This window comes from Rhincodon typus, chromosome 37, assembly GCF_021869965.1.
Source record: "Rhincodon typus isolate 14 chromosome 37, sRhiTyp1.1, whole genome shotgun sequence".
Taxonomy (NCBI): Eukaryota; Metazoa; Chordata; class Chondrichthyes; order Orectolobiformes; family Rhincodontidae; genus Rhincodon; species Rhincodon typus.
The window spans coordinates 3,559,777-3,579,380 of NC_063368.1; the positions used below are offsets into that span (position 1 = coordinate 3,559,777).

Here is a 19,604-nt window from a genome sequence, read left to right on the forward strand (position 1 = left end):
GTCGAATGCTGCATTGATGTCAAGGGTTGACATTCTCATCTTTCTTCTTTAATCAGCGCTTTTGTCCATATTTGAACCAAAGCTGTAATGCAGTTAGGAGCTGAGTGGCCTCAGTGGAACCCAAATTGAATGTCAGTGAGCAGGTTATTGTTGAGCAGGTGCTGCTTGGTAGCTCTATCAATGACACTTTCCATCACTTTACTGGCGATCAAGAGTAGACTGATGAGGTGGTAATTGGCCAGATTGGATTTGTCCTGCTTTTTGTGAACAGAACAACTGGGCAATTTTTCACATTGTTGGGTAGATGCCAGTGTTGTAATTGTATTGGAACAGCTCCTCTAAGGGAGCAGCCAGTTCTGGAGCACAAGTTTTCAGTACTATTGCTGGATTGTTGTCAGGGCCCATAGCATTTGCAGTATCCAGTGTCTCCAACTGTTTCTTGATATCATGTGTAGTGAATTGGATTGACTGAAGACTGGTGTCTGTGATGATGAGGACACTGGAGGAGGCACGTACATTTGTAAGTTGCTGAATTATAATCAAATGTAACTACTTTAATATTTGTATTTTCTTTTGGAAAGTAAAAGGCAAAGACACTTAGCTGGTGAATTAGTGTCTTCACATCTCAAAACACTTTGACTTGCTTTGAGTTTTACTGGCTGTAGTATTTGTCTCTATTGCTGCAGCCATTTGGTACATAGCAAGATCCCAGAGCAATAGTGGTTTGAATTGCAATAGTGAATGTTTACAATTCCTGTTTGGGTGGTTTCATATTGATGGAAATTGTTTCAGTGCTGACAGAGCTAAACCACCCTGTTCCCTTTGTGGTTGAACAACATAGTCTTCAGGTGGGTATAACTGGTTGTGTATTCTTGCCATACGTGGCCCTTGGCAATTTGTCTTAGAGCAATCGAGGTGTGGCTGTTTGTGGAAAATGTGATATCAATTGCACTAGGTACAAAAGATTGTATTAGTGCCCTTGCGATCCAGGGTCGTGTTCTAGTGGTGTGAGTTCAAATTCAAACTTGTTAACTAAGAAATTTAAATTCAGTTAATTAAATAATTTATTAAAATTGGGTTACGAAATTTAGTATCAATCATGGTAATTACAAAACTACTAGACAGTTACAAGATTGACCTGTTCACTAATGTCCTTTCTTTGAGGGGATAAAATCTGAGGTCCTTATCTTGTTTGACAATGAATTCTGGACTCACAGCAATGATTTTTAATCAATTTTGTAAATGGCCTGTTCAGCCAATGTGTCTCAAGAGCAATGATGGATGCAGAATAAATGCTGGACGTGCCACTGCTATTTTCATCCCGTGGATCAATTAATAAAAAGAAAACCAGCGTGCTGTAGATTCTGTATGGTATTACTGACACATTTGGTTTACATGACTAATATTCTCAGCTGAGATATATCAATGAGATGTTAATTTCCTCACTCATTGATATGTCCCCATTAACTACAACTTCTATGTACTAATTTTGATCTGAAGTGTTATAGTGTTGGTTGTTTAGCCTTTTCTCCCAATGAGATTTTAAGGCTCTTTTGTAGATAGATAGATAGTTTATGATTAATAGTGAACAAAGTAAACAATTACTAATGCCTTGTGAATTTAATAGTTTTATTGCTATTGAAAGTCTTGTATTTCCAGCATGCCAAATCGGTAGGCAGGTGAAATCATTCTGAAAATTTACAGCCAGTGTATTGATTAAAAACCAAGCATTTTGGAAGTTTTTTTTTATGAGCCACCTGCGTTGAATCACAACGCATCTTTAAAGATAGGTTTGCATGCAAACCTAAAGTCATAAAAAGGAATGTGGCCCTTTCATCATTTTCAGCTCATCCACCCAGAGTGTTCAATTCTGACAGTCCTTATAGCCCTAACTGAGGCAGTCAGCTAAAGACCTCAATTTATTGTCTGTTTAAAAGGATGGTGCTTTTAACAACTCAACAGTTCTTCATTTAGAGTACATATTTGATTGATGTTGAATTAAACCAAAAGTATTTTGACCCTGACCGATAGGTTTCCAATGGAACAAAAGACATATGTGACTGCCTGATACAAAAAAAAGTGTCACTATTTTTAAAAGGTTAAAACCTGAAGTTGATGATGTGATTAATTATGTGAAATTCCTGTATGGAATCAACTGAAATATTGCTGACCTAGTGCACTGTGCAATAGATTGGCTGGCTTGTCTTCCATGCTGTGATTTATGTCTCTACTTGGTGGGAGGCATGAGATGAAAAATTTCCTCGGTTGGCAAGGGGTTTCCGAGGATGTTGATATAGAAAGCCCTTCCTCCCCATCAGACAAAGTTCACGCACCTGTGGCTGTAAGTCCAGAAAGCGTTCAATCCCTGGCTACTGCTTCTGAAAGTAGTGGCGAGTTCCACAGATATACGAGAGAATGGTGGATATTGGCTACTACTATCACACTCAATTCCTCCACTGCTTCTGATTTGATTACACTGCTTGTCAGATATTCAGGGTTGGCTGCACAAAAATATCTTTAAATTACAAGAAGACTAAAGGTACTGTCAGACCCCACCACAGACTCTACTTCTTAGCCACTGTTTGAGGCTGAATAAGACTGTTCGTGACCTTGTTGACCTATTTTGTGCCTTAGCTGAACTTCTATCCATGTATCCAGACCATTACCAAAATCTCTGGAACCTCATCTGTCTCTATCCTTCAGTTGTTCATCTGTTAAAATACTTGATCTACGTTTGTTATCTTTAGACTTGCCTGTACTTATTCTGCTACTCATTCACACCACCTGTGTGTACCTTTAATTTCCACCACTTCCTGTCTATCTATCATTTCAGTGCTTGCTAATTTACCTTGGTTCCCAGTCTGTCAATGTCACTTTAAAATTCGCATTATGTTTTCAAGTATTTCTGAGTTTGCTGTCTAACCCTTTCAACTTGATGAGACAGTTGTTCCAATTTTGACACTGTTGTTCCATCTTTGGCTATGCTGTTCGCTCCGTAGGCCCTAAGCTGTAGAATGCTTTCCTTAATTATCTCCGTCTGTCTGTCCTGTAAGATGCTTCTGAAAGCTTGCTTCATTGACCAGCTTTTACCACTCGTCTTAATAGTCATAGAGGTCTACAGCACAGAAAAAGGCCCTTCAGCCCATTGAGCTGTGCTGTGAAAAGCAACCACCTAACTATTCTAGTTCCATTTTTCCTTATACCTTTTTTTGTTTGCTTATCCTTCTGTGAAGTAACTTGGAACATTATGCAATGTTAATGGTGCCAAATAAATCCAAATCGTTGATTAGTAAGGTGGCTATGCCTTCTGTCTTTGAGGTTTTTAGAAGCCTCTTGATGGAGGAGAGATGAGCTAGAATAAAGCTTGAAAATCACAACATCAGTTCCATTAACAGTAGATGATTATAAATTTAACCTTGCTTTGTCTATTGCACGTTAGTTAGACTTTGAACATTACCTTGTTCTAATTTCATTATGTGAATGCCAAATAACGCTGAGAAATGATGCTTTCTAAGTTTAGATTTGAATCACTTATGATCTTTATCCTGAGATAGTCAGTATTACCATCCTTGTAATCCCCAAATGTGAACTTTGTGATGGCGTTAATTGTATTATTGTAAGTATAGTCAGAAAATGTGTTTGTATCCCTGTCTCACGTTCATCTGGCGAATGAGTTATGCTTCATTCGATATTACATAATGATCCTACTGGGACTGACCTACTTTATTTACTCAGGTTTAAGGATTAGATCGTGTGGAACATTTTAAACAAGGCTGACTTGGTCACAAGACCTAAAACTCTCGGCTAGCAGAACTAAATCTTGGTCTAATACTCTGATACTTTGTTTATATGTGGCAGGAGTGAAGTGAAGATGTAGATCTTTTTGGCTCACTAAATTACATGCTTATTATTTTAATCCAATTTTCTTGCATAATGTAGAATTGTGTTCCTATTATGCAAAATCGATTTTAAAAAAATTTGGGACCTTGTAGTTCAGATTTTATTCTGATACCTTATGAATCATTTGGTATGTTTCTTAGGATGTTTAACCAACACTTTTAAAATCTATTATTAATTGTAATTTGTAAACTTGTTGCCTTTTTCTTTTCTAAATGTATTTCTCTTTCTTTCTCAGACCGAAGGATGCGATCAGGGCCTTGAGAAAGAGACTTTCAGGAAACAAAAACTTTCGGGAGGTGATGCTATGCCTAACGGTTAGTCTTGTGATTTATTTTTAAGCTACTGGTTCTTTTGTGGTAAGAGTATTACAATGGCACCTGCTTTTGCAAGTCTGTTAGCTGCCATTAACGTGTAGTATTGCCTCTTTGTAATATTTCATGAAGGTCTACGGTAGCATTGATTATATGCATGATCATTTTGTGTAATGTTGGATCATTGTACCACATGACACACTGCATTCCAATTTGAAAGTGGAGCTGTGATTCAGGAGGCCTATTCCACAGAGTCTAATTACTGAAAGCAGTGCCACTCTGATAAAGATTTGGAGAGCTGGGCACATGATGTGCTTACAACAGACATTTCTCATTACAATATTCTGAACTTTGAAGAGCCAGAAAAATACTGCATATAACAATTGCCTTTATTCATTGTTTTTGTATTATACTTTTTCGCCTTGAATCATGGCAGCAGAAACGTCTGTGATAAAATAAATTCAAGAATTGAAATACATACAGATCAAACTCTATCTGGAAATGGATAATTTAAGAAATCCAGGTCTGCCTTGATGGATTTAGATCCATCTTGTACCTGTATTAATGGGCAGCTTTTTTTTTTGAATGTACACAGGTTGCAGTGGTACTTGACGATTACACACTGGGCTAAGAAAGAAAATGTTAGGAAAGGTGATCAAAAGTGTGGCTCAAGTTTTGAGAGAGAGCTGAAAGTATTTCAGGACAGAATTGCAAGAAGTGAAGCCTAAATGGTGATGGATGCGGTTTCCAGAAGGAAAATGTATGCAAGGTAACCGGCAGGGAGAGTTTGAAGAGAGATCTGTGGTGTAGGAAAAAGTTGAAGCTAGTAAAAGGATGAATTATAAATGGAAGACTGGGTCCCAATGCAGGCAGAGAAAGGACTTAATGGTAGAGCAGGACTTGGTGTGGAATAGGATGTGGTCCATAAGTATGAAACCTTCTCAACCCTGACCAGGTTTTTAGATAATGCGAGCCATGCTGAAAAAACATGGGAGTATTTGATTCCAGACATGCAAAGACGTGTCTGAGGATTTTAGTAGTAAATAGTCTAAAGTTGTAAATAGTCTAGTGTAGCATGAGATTCTGGTTAGGAAGGTAATGGTGACTGTGGCAGATTTTGAAATTTAGTAACTTTGTATTTAGCTGGATGAAACTGTCCGATTCATTGTAGTTACAATAGTGGGATCGGGTAATTCAATTCTGTTCCTATGATTTAATCTTTTTAAGATGCTAAATCAAGCCATCAAGGCTTTCACAAAAATCAATTAACATTCAGCAATTGAGGAGCAATAACAACATTATGTGCAACTTCAGTTTAACTGTACACAGAGAAGGTCTGAGTTGAGGAATTCCCTGCAACAGTTCCCAGGTAGGAACAGCTATCTGCTTAATGTCCCTGTGACTATAACATGATAGAATCTTCCATTAAGTTTGGATGCAGTAGAATTCATACTACAACTAGGGTCTTAACTTCATAGTTTCCCTTGTTCAGTTTTGAGAGCCATGTTGTCTAAGGTGGATTGAGAAAATGCACAAAGACTTAATGGTTGACAGAGAATAGCTAATATTTAAAGAAGCTTTTCATGATCCAGAGCAGATATAAATTCATTTAGGCATAAACATCCAATGGAAAAGCAACTTAACCACAGCTAGCAAAAGTTAAAGGTTGCATTAGATCAGGTTTGCCCAACAGACAGCCCATGGATTGAATACTGAGTTCTACCAAGTTGTTCAAAACACAAGGAAGTGTAACTGAGATTTGCCAAAGAACGTGCAAGCAGCAAATAAAATTACTTAGTCCTCATGGAACAAGATACAGAAATCTCCCAGAAATGTTACACAACCAAAGAACTTATGAAATTAAAAATTGAAAGAACTGCGGATGCTGTAAATCAGAAATAAAAGTTGCTGGAATAGCTCAGCAGGTTGGGCAGCATTTCTGAAGAAAAATCAGAGTTAACATTTCAGGTCTGGTGATCCTTAACTTATGAAGCTAAGAACCTGAAGGAAATTTGTAAGTAAGTAGTGCTTAAAAAGTTAACTGGACTGAAATCTCTTGAATCAGTTGAGTTGTATCCAAGAACTTTGAAGGAGGTGGCTATTAGAAATAGCGGCGAGAACTGGCTTGTGGTCAGACATGCAGTACAGTATGAGCAATTTTTATTTGGGCTGAGACCTGGAGCTGCAGTGTGTGTCTGTGGCCAGGGATTGGCCTGGGGAGGTGGGTAATGAGAGTTGGGATAGGTAAGGTAAAGAGTGTCAAGTAGGACTGAACACAGGTAGCAGTGGGGAAGAAGACTGTAAAGAACAAGGATGACTAGACAAGTGAGAGACTGAGCCTGGGATTAGACCTCCTAAAATGCATCACTTCACACTTCTCAAGAATAAATTCTATCTGCAATTGCTCTGTCCAATTTATCAGCAGATCAATATCGGACCGTAGCCTGAGATCATCTTCCTCAGTATCAAGAACACCAGTTTCCACGGTGTTACTGATTAACTACTTGGATGTCAATATAAAAGATATAATGGAAATAACAAACAGCAAGAGTCCCAGCACTGATCCATTTGGTACACTGCTGGCCACAGGCTTCCAATTAAGACAACAACCTTCCACCGTCACAGTCTGCCTCTTACTTGTAAGCTAGTTTTGGATCCAATTTGCCAAATTTCCTTAGATCCCATGGATCTTACCCATTTGGAACAAACTTTCATGTGGGACCTTATCAAACGCCTTACTGAAATCCATGTAAAACACATCAAGTGCACTATCCTCATCAAATATTAGTTACCTTTTCAAAAAACTCAATTAAATTAGTCTGACAGAATCTCCCTCTAACAAATCTGTGCTGACTATCCTCGATCAATCTTTGTCTTTACAAGTTTTGATTAATCCTGTCCTTCAGAATTTTTTACAATAATCTCCCTACCACTTCCATCTAATTGGTCTGTAACAACCTGCTGCTCTTCTTGAACAAAGGAACCATGTTAACTCTCCTCCAGTCATCTGGCACTTCACCTGTGGCCAATAGGGTATTAAATATTATTCTCTGAGGCTCCAGCTGTGTCCTTCCTCACCTCCCATAGCAGCCTAGGATGCAGCTCCTTTTAAACCCTGGGAGTTTGTACATCTATATGCCCCTTAATGTTTAATATTTCCTCCTTAATAATATTAACATGTTCTAGATCCTCACTATCCTAACTGAAACCCCTGCCTACAACATCTTCTCCTCTGAATACAGATGAGGAGGATTCATTTAAGACCTCACCCATGTCCACTGGCTCCACATGCAGGATGCCCCTTTGGTCTCTGATAGGTCCCACCCTTTCTCTGGTAATCCTCTTCTTCTTAATAATAACAAGAAACTTTGGGGTTTTTATTGATGCCATCTACCAAAGATATTTCATGGCCCCTGTTTGCCCTCCTAATTCATTTTTTAAGCAGCCTCCTATACTCTGTATAATTTGAAGGGCCTTCCCTGGTTTAAATGCACTGTAGCTGAAGTAGGCTTCCTTCTTTTATTTTATCAAATTCTCAATGTGCCTTGACATCCAGGTTTGTCTGGACCAGCTGCCCTTCCCCTTCACTCTTAGAGGAATGTGTTGGCCCTCAATTCTCACTATCCTACTTTTAATGAGGAAGCGACGGCCTAGTAATATTATTGCTGAACTGTTATTCCAGAGACCCAAGTAATGTCCTGGGAACCCGGGTTTGAATCGCACCATGGTAGATGGTGGAATTTGAATTCAATAAAAATCTTGAATTAAGAGTCTAGTGATGACCATGAATCCATTGTTGGAAAAACCCATCTGGTTCACTAATGTCCTTTAGGGAGGGAAACTGCTGTCCTTACCTGGTCTGGCCAATATGATTGACTCTTAACTGCCCTCTGGGTAATTAGGCATGGGAAATAAATGTTGGCCAAGTCAGCAACGCCCACCCTCTGTGAATGATTTTTTTTTTTTAAAAAAAAAAAGTCTCCCATTTTCGAAATTAATTGAAAGTAGCAACTCAAGAGTCTAAGTTGCCGGATCCTGTCTAATGACTTTGAAATCGGCCTTGCCCCAATTTATACATTTAACCTCTGCACTATCTTTCTCCCTAAATGACTTTGAAACTACATTTTGGTCTCTGTCCCCAAAGTGTTTGCCCACTGGAACTTCAATCACTTAACTGGCTTCCTTCCCTGGTATTAAGTGTGGTACTGCCCTGTCTCTAGTAGGACTGTTTACATGCTGCACTTTAAAAAAAAATTCTGTGTGATCCTTTCACATGAAGATGATCCCAGGTAATTTTAGGAAAGTTGAAGTCCCCTGCAACTATAACCCTGTTTCTGTCACACCTTTCTAAGATTTGCTTAAGCATTTGCTCCCCTTTCTGTGTCTATTGGAAGCCCTGTACTTTAATTCCAGAAAGGTAATTGTCCCTCTCTTTTTTTAAGATCTCCCGAGATGGCTTCATTTGAATGGCCTTTGAGAATGTCCTCCCTTATTACTGTGGTGATGATTTCCTTTATTAATAATGTAACTCCCCCACTTCTCTAACACACACATGCACCACCCACCCACACCCATCATGGAAGGTTGAGCTGCTACTCCTATCCTCCCTTCAACCATATCTCAGCAATTGTAACAATATAATATTCCTATGCGCTCATCAATGCTCTAAGTCCATCCACCTTACCAGTCAAGCTCCTTCCATTAAAATAGATACAGTTTTGTTTTCCGGACCTCCCTTGTGCCTTATCCTACTCGTGTCTTCTCCACCTGTTAGTCTGCACTGGCATTTGTTCGGTATTTGATTGGATCTTCCTCTCAACTTTGCATCTACTCTGTGCCCTATCCCCCTGCCAGTTCGTTTTGAAACCTCCCCGATAACACAAGCAAACCTCCTAGCAAGGATAACAAGGTGTAGAGCTGTATGAATACAGCAGGCCAAGCAGCATCAGAGGAGCAGGAAAGCTGACGTTTCAGGCCTAGACCCTTCTTCAGAAAAAAATTTTCTGCTTGGCCTGCTGTATTCATACAGCTGTACACCTTGTTACCTCAGATTCTCCAGCATCTGCAGTTCCCACTATCTCCTAGCAAGGATATTGGATCCATTCCAGTTTAGTTGTTACTTGTTCAGGTACCAGCTATCCCAATGATCCAAAAATCTAAAGCCCTTCCTCCTACACCATCCCTTTAGCCACGCATTCATTTGATCTATCTATCTTATTCCTATACTGAAGACTGCGTGGCAATGGAAGTAATCTGGAGATTATAGCCTTAGCAGTTTTTCTCCTTAATCTGCTACCTAATTCCCTGAACTCCTGGAGGACCTCATTTCTTTTTTTAACCCATGTCATCAGTATCGACATGTACCATGACTGCTGGCTGTGCTCCCCCTTGAGCAGTGTCCTGTAACGTCCCCAACCCTGGCACTAGGGAGGCAACATACCTTTCAAGAGTAAAAACAAAAATTGCTGGAAAAGCTCAGCAGGTCTAGCAGCATCTGTGAAGAAAAAAATCAGTCAATGTTTCGGGTCCGGTGACCGAAACGTTAACTCTGATTTTTTTCTTCACAAATGAGCCTTTCCAGCAACTTCTATTTTTATTCCTGATTTACAGCATCCGCAGCTCTTTTGTTTTTTTATTTACCATTCAAGAGTCTTGTTTGCTACCATAGAACCGCCTGTCAGAATCTCCTATCACTAAAGCTCTCTCAGTCCTGCTCCTCAGTGGAAGAGAGTATGTGAATTCAGTACTGAGTGAGATAGACATGCATTCACCTATTTCATCTCCCTCCCCACAAAAACCAGCTATCGACAAAACTGGCTAAAAGAAGAGAAAAATCCAGGCCGAGAGGCAACCTGCTTCCAAACTTCATTTTTGTATGATTTCAGCAGAGACTAGCTTGAAAGTGTACCAACAATGGTGAACGCTATTTTAGTGTTATTAAATGTAACTCTTTGGCCCCATCTCTGCATCTTTCCCTGCTGGTGAGGAATTAAGGTCTCATCTGGCTCTTTCTAGCTCTACTTTTTAACTGAAAATACAAAAAGAAAAAGATTTTATTAGTCCATTCTGCTGCTTGTCACTTATCTTAATTAATACCCCACCCTCCCAGAATGACAGCCTTAGTTTTGGCTGCTTTAAAACCTTGCCTGGTTTTGTTGGTCTTCATGTGTTGGGTCACACTTAGATCCTGGAAAATGCTCTAAGGAGGTTGTTACCTAGTTTTAAAGCCTTTAGTTACCACAGTTGACTGACTCACAGCTGAGCTTTCCTATTTTAGTAAAGCATAGACTTGAGATTTTGAGGTTGGTAAAATGAAGAGAGCTTTAGTTTCAGTATGAGTGGATAGGCTTTTTGACTCGGATAGGTAGGGATATTTTTCGCCCAAAAAGCATAGAATTAGGATATATGTCACGAAGAACCTCCATCAGCGTCATTGTGTGATGGACAAGTTGTTGCTTTGCAAAATGTTAGATTTGCTTCAGGCATGAGTGGGACTAATATAACTATGGGAAACACATTGTATAGGGGACAGTCATACCATGGTTTGTTCGTAACAATAAATGCAGTTTTAGAATAATTTGTTGATTGTAAACTCTTTTTGAGGCATTCTAAATGTCTGATTGAAAGACTTGTTCCTTCCTGTTTCCCTACATACATGTTTGTACTCAGTCACAATTGTATACCATACAGTTCAGTTACAATTGGATTGAATGATGCTATTAAAATCCATGCTCAATGTGTCAATATATTCTGTTTTGGATTTCTCAAATTTTAAACTTTTTTTTCAAATACAGGTTCTAGAAACCTGTGTGAAGAACTGTGGTCATCGGTTCCACGTCTTGGTGGCAAGTCGGGACTTTGTGGAAGATGTACTGGTAAAAACTATTCTGCCTAAGAATAATCCACCCACTATAGTGCAGGATAAAGTTTTGAGCTTAATCCAGGTAAGTGGAGCTGATAGCTGGTAAGTGTTTGGGATCTCTGAATTGTCAGCAGATATCATAAAATATAAGAAAGTAGGATTAGGTGTTGGCCATTAGGCCCCTCAAGCCTGATCTGCCATTCAGCAAGCTCGTGGTGAATCTAATGATGGCCTTGACTTCCTTTTCCTTTATGACCACACGCCCACCACCCCATACCCTTACTTCTGTGTAGATCAAAAATCTAACTAATCTGTGACTATATTTAATCTCAAGAACCAAACCAGTGAGTATTGTCTGAATTACCTCCAATGTGATTTATATTCCTCATAATGACACCTAAACCATGCATTGTAATCTAGGTGTGGACTCACCAAAGCCCTGCACAGTTAAAGCAAAATTTCTCTACTTTTATAATCCATGCCTCTTGCAATAAAAGTCAAATTCCTAGGATGCAGTTAATACCTTATCTAAAAAAGTTGGCCTTTAAGGATGAGAGATGATTTTATTGAAGCATATAAGATGCTACATGGTGGACGATGAGAGGATGTTTACCTCTTGAGGGAATCTGAACTGTGAAGCACAGTGCAAAATAAGGGATTTCTCATTTCAGACCGAGATGTAGAGGAGTCTCTTTTGAGGATTGGTAGTTTTGGAATTCTCTAACCTAGATAGTAGTGGAGTCTGGGTGATTTTTTTTTTTACAATTTGTTCATGAGATGTGGGTATTGTTGGCTATGCCCGGATTTGTTGGCCATCCTTAAGTGATGTTGAAGGGGGTAGTCTCGAGCTGCCGCATTAATACCGTAGGTCTAATTTCACCGCAAGGAGTCCAACAATTTATTAGGAAAGGAGTACCAGGACCTTGACCCAATGACAGACAGAGTGATTAGTATATATTTACAAACCAGAATGTTGTGTGGCTTGGCGGGGAACTTGCAGGTGGTGTTCTTGTACATCTGGTGCCCTTGTCCTTCTAGATGTTAATTTTGTGGTTATGGAAAGTGCTTTTGAAGGACCTTGGTTGAGATAATACAGTGAATTTTGTGGATAGTGCACACACTGCCACTGTGTTGATGCTGGTGGAAGTTAATGTACAAAACGATGTTTAGGATGCTCATCCAGTGGGTTGCTTTGTCTTGGATGGAGTCAAGCTACTTGAGTGTTGTTGGAGCTGCACTCGTGCAGGTGGAGTGTATTCGATCACACGTGACTTGTACCTTGTATACAGTGAACGGGCACTGAAGAGATATACGATGAGTTACTTTGTCCAGAGTCCCTAGCCTCTGACCTGTTTTTGGAACCACGGTATTTATGTGATTGATCCAGTTCAGTTTCTGGTCAGCCTTTAGGATGTTGGTGGTTGTGGATTCTGTATGTGACTGCTATTGAATGTCCAAGGAAGATAGTTTGATAGTTCCCTTGTTGGATATGGTCATTGCCTGGAACTTAAATGGCATAAATGCCATTTACCACTTATTGCCCCAAGACTAATTGTTGTCCAGGTTTTACTGCATATGGATTCAGGCTGCTTCAGTTTGCGAGGAGTGGCAAAAGTTGCTGAGCATACAGCATTCATCAGAGAATATTGTGACTTCTGACCTTTTTTGTTAGAAGGAAGCTTGATGATGTGGTTGAGCCTAGGGCACGAACCCAAAGAACTCCTGCAGTGATGTCCTTGCCTTGAGGTAATTGACCTCCAATGATCTCAGCCATTTTCGTTTGTGCTAGGAATGATTCCAACCATCAGAGCGATTTATCCTGATTTCAGTTGGCTCCAGTTTGCTTGGGTTCCTTGGTGCTGTACTCAGTCAAATGCTGCTGTGATGTTAAGGACAGTCAGTCATCTCACCTTTTGGAGTTCAGGTCTTGACCATGTTTGGACCAAGACTGTAATGAGGTCAGGAGCTGTGTGGTTCTGGCAAAACCCAAACTGAGCATCAGTGAATGGGTTATTGCTGAATATTCTAGTCTGAGCTAAATAGGGCTTTGATTGACAATGGAGTCCAGAAGTAAAGGGACAGGCAGGAGAGTGGAGATGAAGCTAGAATCAGATGAGTTATTTTCCTTATTGAATGGTGAAGTAGGCACAAAAAGCTCCAATTTCTTGTGTTGTGTAATTCACAGCAGCATTACCAAACAATATTTGACACTGAACCAAATAAGACGATTTTGGGTTGGTAACCTAAAGCTTGGTCAAAGAATTACTTCTTGAGAAGTGATTTAGAGGAGGAGGAGGTCATGAGATGCGAGGGAATGCTAGAATTTTGAGTCGATGCAGCCAAAGACATGGCAGCCATTGATGGAGCAATTCTAATCTGGAATATTCAAGAGACTAGAAGTGTAAAGGCAGCAAGCTCCCATAAACTGACATGTCATTTGGTAGTAGAGAACTCAATATTTTGCTGAGAAGAAATGTGTTGTGGAAGCTCTTCATCTTACACTAGACCGGTCAAAAACTAGAATATCAAATTTCAAATAATCTCAACAGTTTAAAAGAAAATTGTTGTCAAGTCAACTCTAGCTGCGATGCTTTCAAAGGGAAAGCAATGGGAACTGTAAGCTTCCATCCCAGCCTTTTCTCCTGTAAAGATTGATGTGAATGTTTAAAATTTGGCATTCTTGCATTTATCCTTGTAAGTGTAAGATGATTTTTGTTTGGAAATCCAATTAGATTTTTCAGCAATAAACAGCAATGTGGTGATAACTAAATGCTTTTTGAGATTTTGGACAAGTGATAAATATTGACCCTGGATGCTAGCAGAGCTCCTCTATTTAGAATAGCCCAATCCATCTGAGAAGGTGAAGGCACCTTGCGTTATCCAAAAGACGGCATCTGCAGCAGTACAGCACTTGTTCAGAACTGCGCTCAAATATCAGCCTCCATATTGGTTCTTAAATCTCAAGTAAGCATCGAACCAATAACCTTCTGCCTCTGAGCTGATAGTGCTACCAACTAAGTCGTGGCTGACACCTTTATATCAAATGTAATATGCTAGAATTGTAATAATTCTGTAAGGCATTCAAACTTGTTGCTAACTTTTTAAATACCACAAAGAGCTTCAATAGTGTGAATCTGTTCATTAAATTTACTGTTTTATGGAATGTGGGCATTGCTGGCAAGGCCAGCTTTGTTGCCCATCCCTGATCACCTTTGAACTGAGTGACATTACAAGCCATTTTGAAGAACCATTAAAATTCAAGCATGTTACTGTGGTAGGTCAGACCAGGTGAGAAAGGTGGGTTTTTTTTTCCCCTAATTAGTGAACCAGATAGATTTCAAAATACAAAACCATTACAGATAAGGTTGGGATATATGTAAGAGAAATTGGGTGGATGCTTAACAAACTGTTGTGCATTTTTGAGAGAATGTTGGTGATTAATATTTATTATCAACATGGATCTCCAATTCTTCCGTTCTTCAAAACATGATATGGTAGAGAGGTTTTCTTCCTAATCTGTTTTGAGAGCTAAACTTGGCTGGGGCAACAATTGGGAGTGATGCCACTACCTTCACAGTTCAGATCTTGAGCAGAAAGTTGCACATGTAGAATTTGTGCAAGTCTAACCACATCAATGTCAAGGGGAAGACCCTGCTGTGGAGTCTTTCACCCCAAAAGTCTCCTAGAAGTTAAAATTAATGTTTGTCTGTGCTAAATATTGTCCAATTGTAGACACCATTTTTTTGAGAAGGATGTTTTGTCTTTAGTGCAAAGGAGATTTATTGTACTTAAGATGAAAGACTATAGTGGAGATTGCTCTCCTTTTAGGCAGAAAAAAAATCAGTTCAAATTTGAGGTTTTGTATAATATAGAAGTTAAAACTCTCTACACTGGCAAGAGGACATGTAGCCAGGAAGGAACAGATTTGATCTTAAAAAAAAAAAAAAAAGAAAAAAAGAAAAAATTGGCAGACGATGTTGGGAGGAGATGAGACAAATTTGTTTTGAGCCGACTTTTATAATCTGGAAATCCTTGTCTGGAAGGATGATTCAAGCAGATTCAATAGTAGGTTTCAAATGAGTATAAAATAAATAAGAATAAAGTGGATGAATATGATGGACTGAAAGTACTGTATGATTCTGTGAAGACTCCATGCCATTATTAGAGACTGGGAGGAAACTGGAGATAGATGTAAATAAATATGACTTGCATAATAATACTTTGTTATTATTGTTGGATACAGGCTTGGGCGGATGCGTTCCGGAGTACTCCAGACCTCACTGGGGTAGTGACTGTGTATGAAGAACTGAGGAGGAAGGGACTTGAGTTCCCTATGACTGACCTTGATGCATTGTCTCCCATTCACACACCTCAACGAGTAAGTTTGAATTGTGATCTGGCTATTGCAATGACCCTGATATAATGTTGATTTTATTAGCTGAATAAATGGTTAATTCTTTAAGTTTTCAAACTATCCTGGTTGAAAGTGACTCTTAGAACCTTGGTGCTTTCGGTATTTAGTAAACATAATTCTAAAGCAGCTGTTTGCTTATGCATACCGTTTGATGATTTATGACTTTGAAGACCTGTGCATGCAGTGCAAACCTAATTGGTGACATTCAAATATGGAGTTACATAAGCATTACAGGTAGTTCTCCTATAAGGCGAAAGTTGCATTCTTGTGTGATCTTGTGCCATAGAAAATCACTCTATAGAAAATCACCATAGAAATTCGCATTATAGGAAAATCGCTATAGAAAATTGCCATATGTGTACAGCAGAAAGTTCACGTTATCCAAACAGTGCCACTAGTCATCAGTTGTGATACAGTCAATTTGTGTTAACAAAGCACATGTTATAGCAAAACTACCAGTAGTTACAGATTAGAGAGGCCACCTCACTTTCATGGACTTTGAATTTTAAACAAGCCCAATAATCCATTATTTGACAGAGTGCTGAAGGAGTTCAGGTTTGACAACATTTGTGGATAGTTTAAAACAAAAGTTGACATTTCAAATCTAATATGACTCCTCAGAGCTTGAGGAATGTTGGAGCAGGATTGTAATTTTCTTAGGCCAAGGGCAGTCAAGAGTCGGTAGGTTTTTGAGGAGAGGAGTGATGAAAGTGGTTTTGAGGGGGACAATATCCAATTTATAATGTTCACTGGTTTTGATATTTAGATTGGGAAATTTGATGATTAAGTTCCATTGAAATGGGGGTCTATTGAGCAAGAGGGGCTCAGAGACCAGGGGAGCTTGGAGAGGAAGGTGCAGACCAAGATTAGAAAAAGAATGCTTCCAAGGCTACGGTAGTTTGGAGTTGTTTGACTTAGGAAATGTGACAGAGGCAACTGAATAAACAGTCTTAATTTTCATGACAAGAAGTTCTTGAGGCCTCTCCACATGTTGAAGGGGAGAGGGGCTAAAGAATCTTGGGGATAATTGAGATAACTTTGCAAGAAAATTGAGAGTAGCAGTAGGTTTTGCCAGTGGAAAATGAGGCCCAGTAATGTGTAATGTAGTCCAGCCAGGTCTGCCAATAGCTGGTTCAACTAATTGTGCAGCAAGTACTTCACCCCATGTTTGTTTGGACTTGTGACTAAAGGTAGGGGCCAGACCAGAAGACATGTATCAAAATGACAGAGGTTAGGAGTTGCATTGATGTTAATAGCATCAAAGGTACAGGGGAAAGACTGGTTGGGCTAATCAGGGGCTGCTAAAGTATCATAACAGACAGGGGGCCAAATGCACAACAGTTAGAACTTAAAGTTGCAAATTACTGAGGGACCTATATATTCGCCTATTCCTCATTGCCCTCCATATAAGTGGCTTGCTAGGCCAATTAAAAGTCAACCGCATTGCTGTGGGTCTGGAGTCACATGTAAGCTAGGCCAGACCAGGTAACGATGGCAGATTCCTTCCATAAAGGACATTAGTGAACAAGATTTTTTTCTTACAACAATCAATGATAGTTTCATGGTCAGTGTTACTCAGATTAGTGATATGTTCAGAATTTAAATTTAATAAATAGAATCTAATAGCAGCTTTATCTCCCTGAGCATTAGCCTGGTCCTCTGGATTACTAACCAATTGACATTCGTGCTGCACTATGAGCAATATGAGTCAGCTGTGATGCATAGAACTCTGCCACTTAGATTAAATACAGTATGAATCTAAACTCTGTAATGAGGTTCAGATTAACTATCTCGGTGTGGATAAACTAAGCACTCTTTCCTGTTTGTAATTGCTCAGCTAATTAAGTGGATGAACCTACTGAGTTATTAAAGAACCTCCTAAATCTTTCACAATATCCTGCTGTGTAAAGTGAGCAGAACTTGCTTTCCCACAATTAATTTGTGTAATTCGGGAGCAGTAGTTCAATGTCAGGCATTTATTTAAAATGTATGTCTATGAATTTTGTCCTGCTGATAACCCTGGATGTTAATGCTGGTAACTTGTCACATTTTTTATTGCCCATCCTTAACTGCCTTTGAGAGCAGTTAAGTTAATTATATTACTGTGGATCTGGGTGGAATTTTGGCATTTACTGCTGAAAGAATAAAGTAAAAAGTAGGAAAGCATTGCTGCAACTGTACAAGGCTTCAGTGAGACTGCATCTGGAGTATTGCATACAGTTTGAGTCCCCATACTAAGGATGTGTTGGATGCAGTTCAAAGCAAGTTCATTAGGTTGATTCCAGAAATTAGGTGATTTTCTTACGAAGAGAGATTGAGTAGTTGAGGCCTGTACTCTTTCGAGTTTAGAAGGAGGAGAGAGATCTAATTGAGGCACACAAGGTGCTAGAGGAGATTAGGGAAAATATTGTAAAAAGGATGTTTCCTCATGTGGACAATCTAGAACAAGAGGTCATAGTTTAAGAATAAGGGGTAGCAGATTTAAAACAGATGAGAAATTATTCTCAAACAATCTGTGGAATTCACCACCCCGGAATGCGTTGGATACTGAGACATGGAATAAATTTAAGGAGGAAATAAACAGATTTTGAATTAGTAATGGCTTGAAGTGTTATGGAAAGTGGGCAGGAAAGTGGAGTTGAGGCTGAGAGGAGATTGGCCATGATTTTGTCAAATTGCAGAATACTCGGGAGGTCTAATTACCCACTCCTGCTCCTAGTTCTTGTGTTCTTATTTATTATTACTGAGTCTCGTGTAGGCCAGAGCAGGTAAAGATACCAATTTCCTTACCAAATAACTAACGATCCAGATGGTATTTTACAACAGTTGCTGATAATAATGGTGACCATGAAACTGAGACTAGCTTTCCTTTCAGATTTTTAAAATTGAATTCATTTATTAAGTTCCTGCAACTGCCTTGGTGGGTTTTGAACACATGCCGCTTGCAGCAATAGCCTGCACCTTTGGATTACAAGTTCAGAGACATTGCTGCTCCACCACTATCTCTTCCGGACTCCCCTTTCTGTGTGCAATCATTGATTTTGTCCTTGTTTTATTTTTCAGACTATTCCTGAAATTGATCCAGCAGTCACACAAAATTCTTCCCCAGTGCAGCCAGCAATGTTCCCGGTCTCTGAGCAGCCCATCCCTGCAGTATCCACTGAAGGTGGAATAACTCCCTCCCTTGAACAGGTAAAATCAGTTTAACTCCTGCCTGCCAAAATGCAATACCAGAACTGCAGTCATGTTTCACTGCTGATGCACAGCACATAATGTGGTTCTTCTTTGAGGTTCTTCTTTGAGGTTCTTCTACTTAGTGTGCATTTCTCATTGGCCTTTCCTTCCTGTCAGGGAAAGCCACATTCACAGGAGGGAAATTCCATTTGGTAGAAGCCTTCTTTTATTCTGCCCTCCCCCCACCTACAATGAGACAGTATTTCCTGGCTATTCATGAGAATTGTACTACAGTTAAAAGATCTAGAGTTACGTGGAGAAACTAGATTATCTGGGTAGTTTTTTGTAGAGGAAAGACTTGATAGAAATGTTCAAAATTATGAAGGAATTTGATTGAACAAATAAAGAGAAACTGTTCCCACTGGCAGAAACATGAGTTAAATCTTTTACAATGAATTCACACAATGGGAAATAAGCATCCTGAAAAGGTGTTGCATACACATTCCGTAGTAGATTGCAAAAGGGAACTAGGTAAATACTTGAAGGAGGAAGGATTGCACAGATATGGGATGGATCAGGAGGAGTGAGACCAATTAAATAGTTTCCCTTAATGAACAGGTACAAGTCTAATAAGCCACATGGTCTTCCTGCGCCACACAAACCTATGATTCTGTAATTGAAAGGTGTGCTGTCATGGCTGACTGTACCTTCCCCCTGCTTCCATTGGTTAGTCATAGCTATTTGCAAATGCTAGCTGCCATTGAACAGAATTAATCTTTACTGTCACTTCATGGCTAAAGTACTTGCTGTACTGTTAGTCATTAATAAAGACAGACTAACTTATCAAATGATTTGGCATTCAGTCGCCACCTGCTGGTAGCACTTAGGATAATACAGCTGCAATCAAATCCACTTGATTACCCCTGACTTTGGAACTATATTT

At 39.4% G+C, this 19,604-nt stretch overlaps 1 protein-coding gene across 1 annotated transcript in view; it reads left to right on the forward strand.

The window, feature by feature from the left end:
* The first annotated feature begins 4,112 nt into the window (after nt 1-4,112).
* The window catches only part of LOC109915202 (TOM1-like protein 2), a 58,884-nt gene continuing 43,392 nt past the window's right edge, over nt 4,113-19,604 (forward strand). Inside the window, exons 1-4 of the mRNA XM_048617335.1 lie at nt 4,113-4,214; nt 11,006-11,155; nt 15,317-15,451; nt 18,551-18,679. Of these exons, the coding sequence (XP_048473292.1) occupies nt 4,113-4,214; nt 11,006-11,155; nt 15,317-15,451; nt 18,551-18,679 (516 nt within the window). The remainder of the gene's footprint in view (nt 4,215-11,005; nt 11,156-15,316; nt 15,452-18,550; nt 18,680-19,604) is intronic.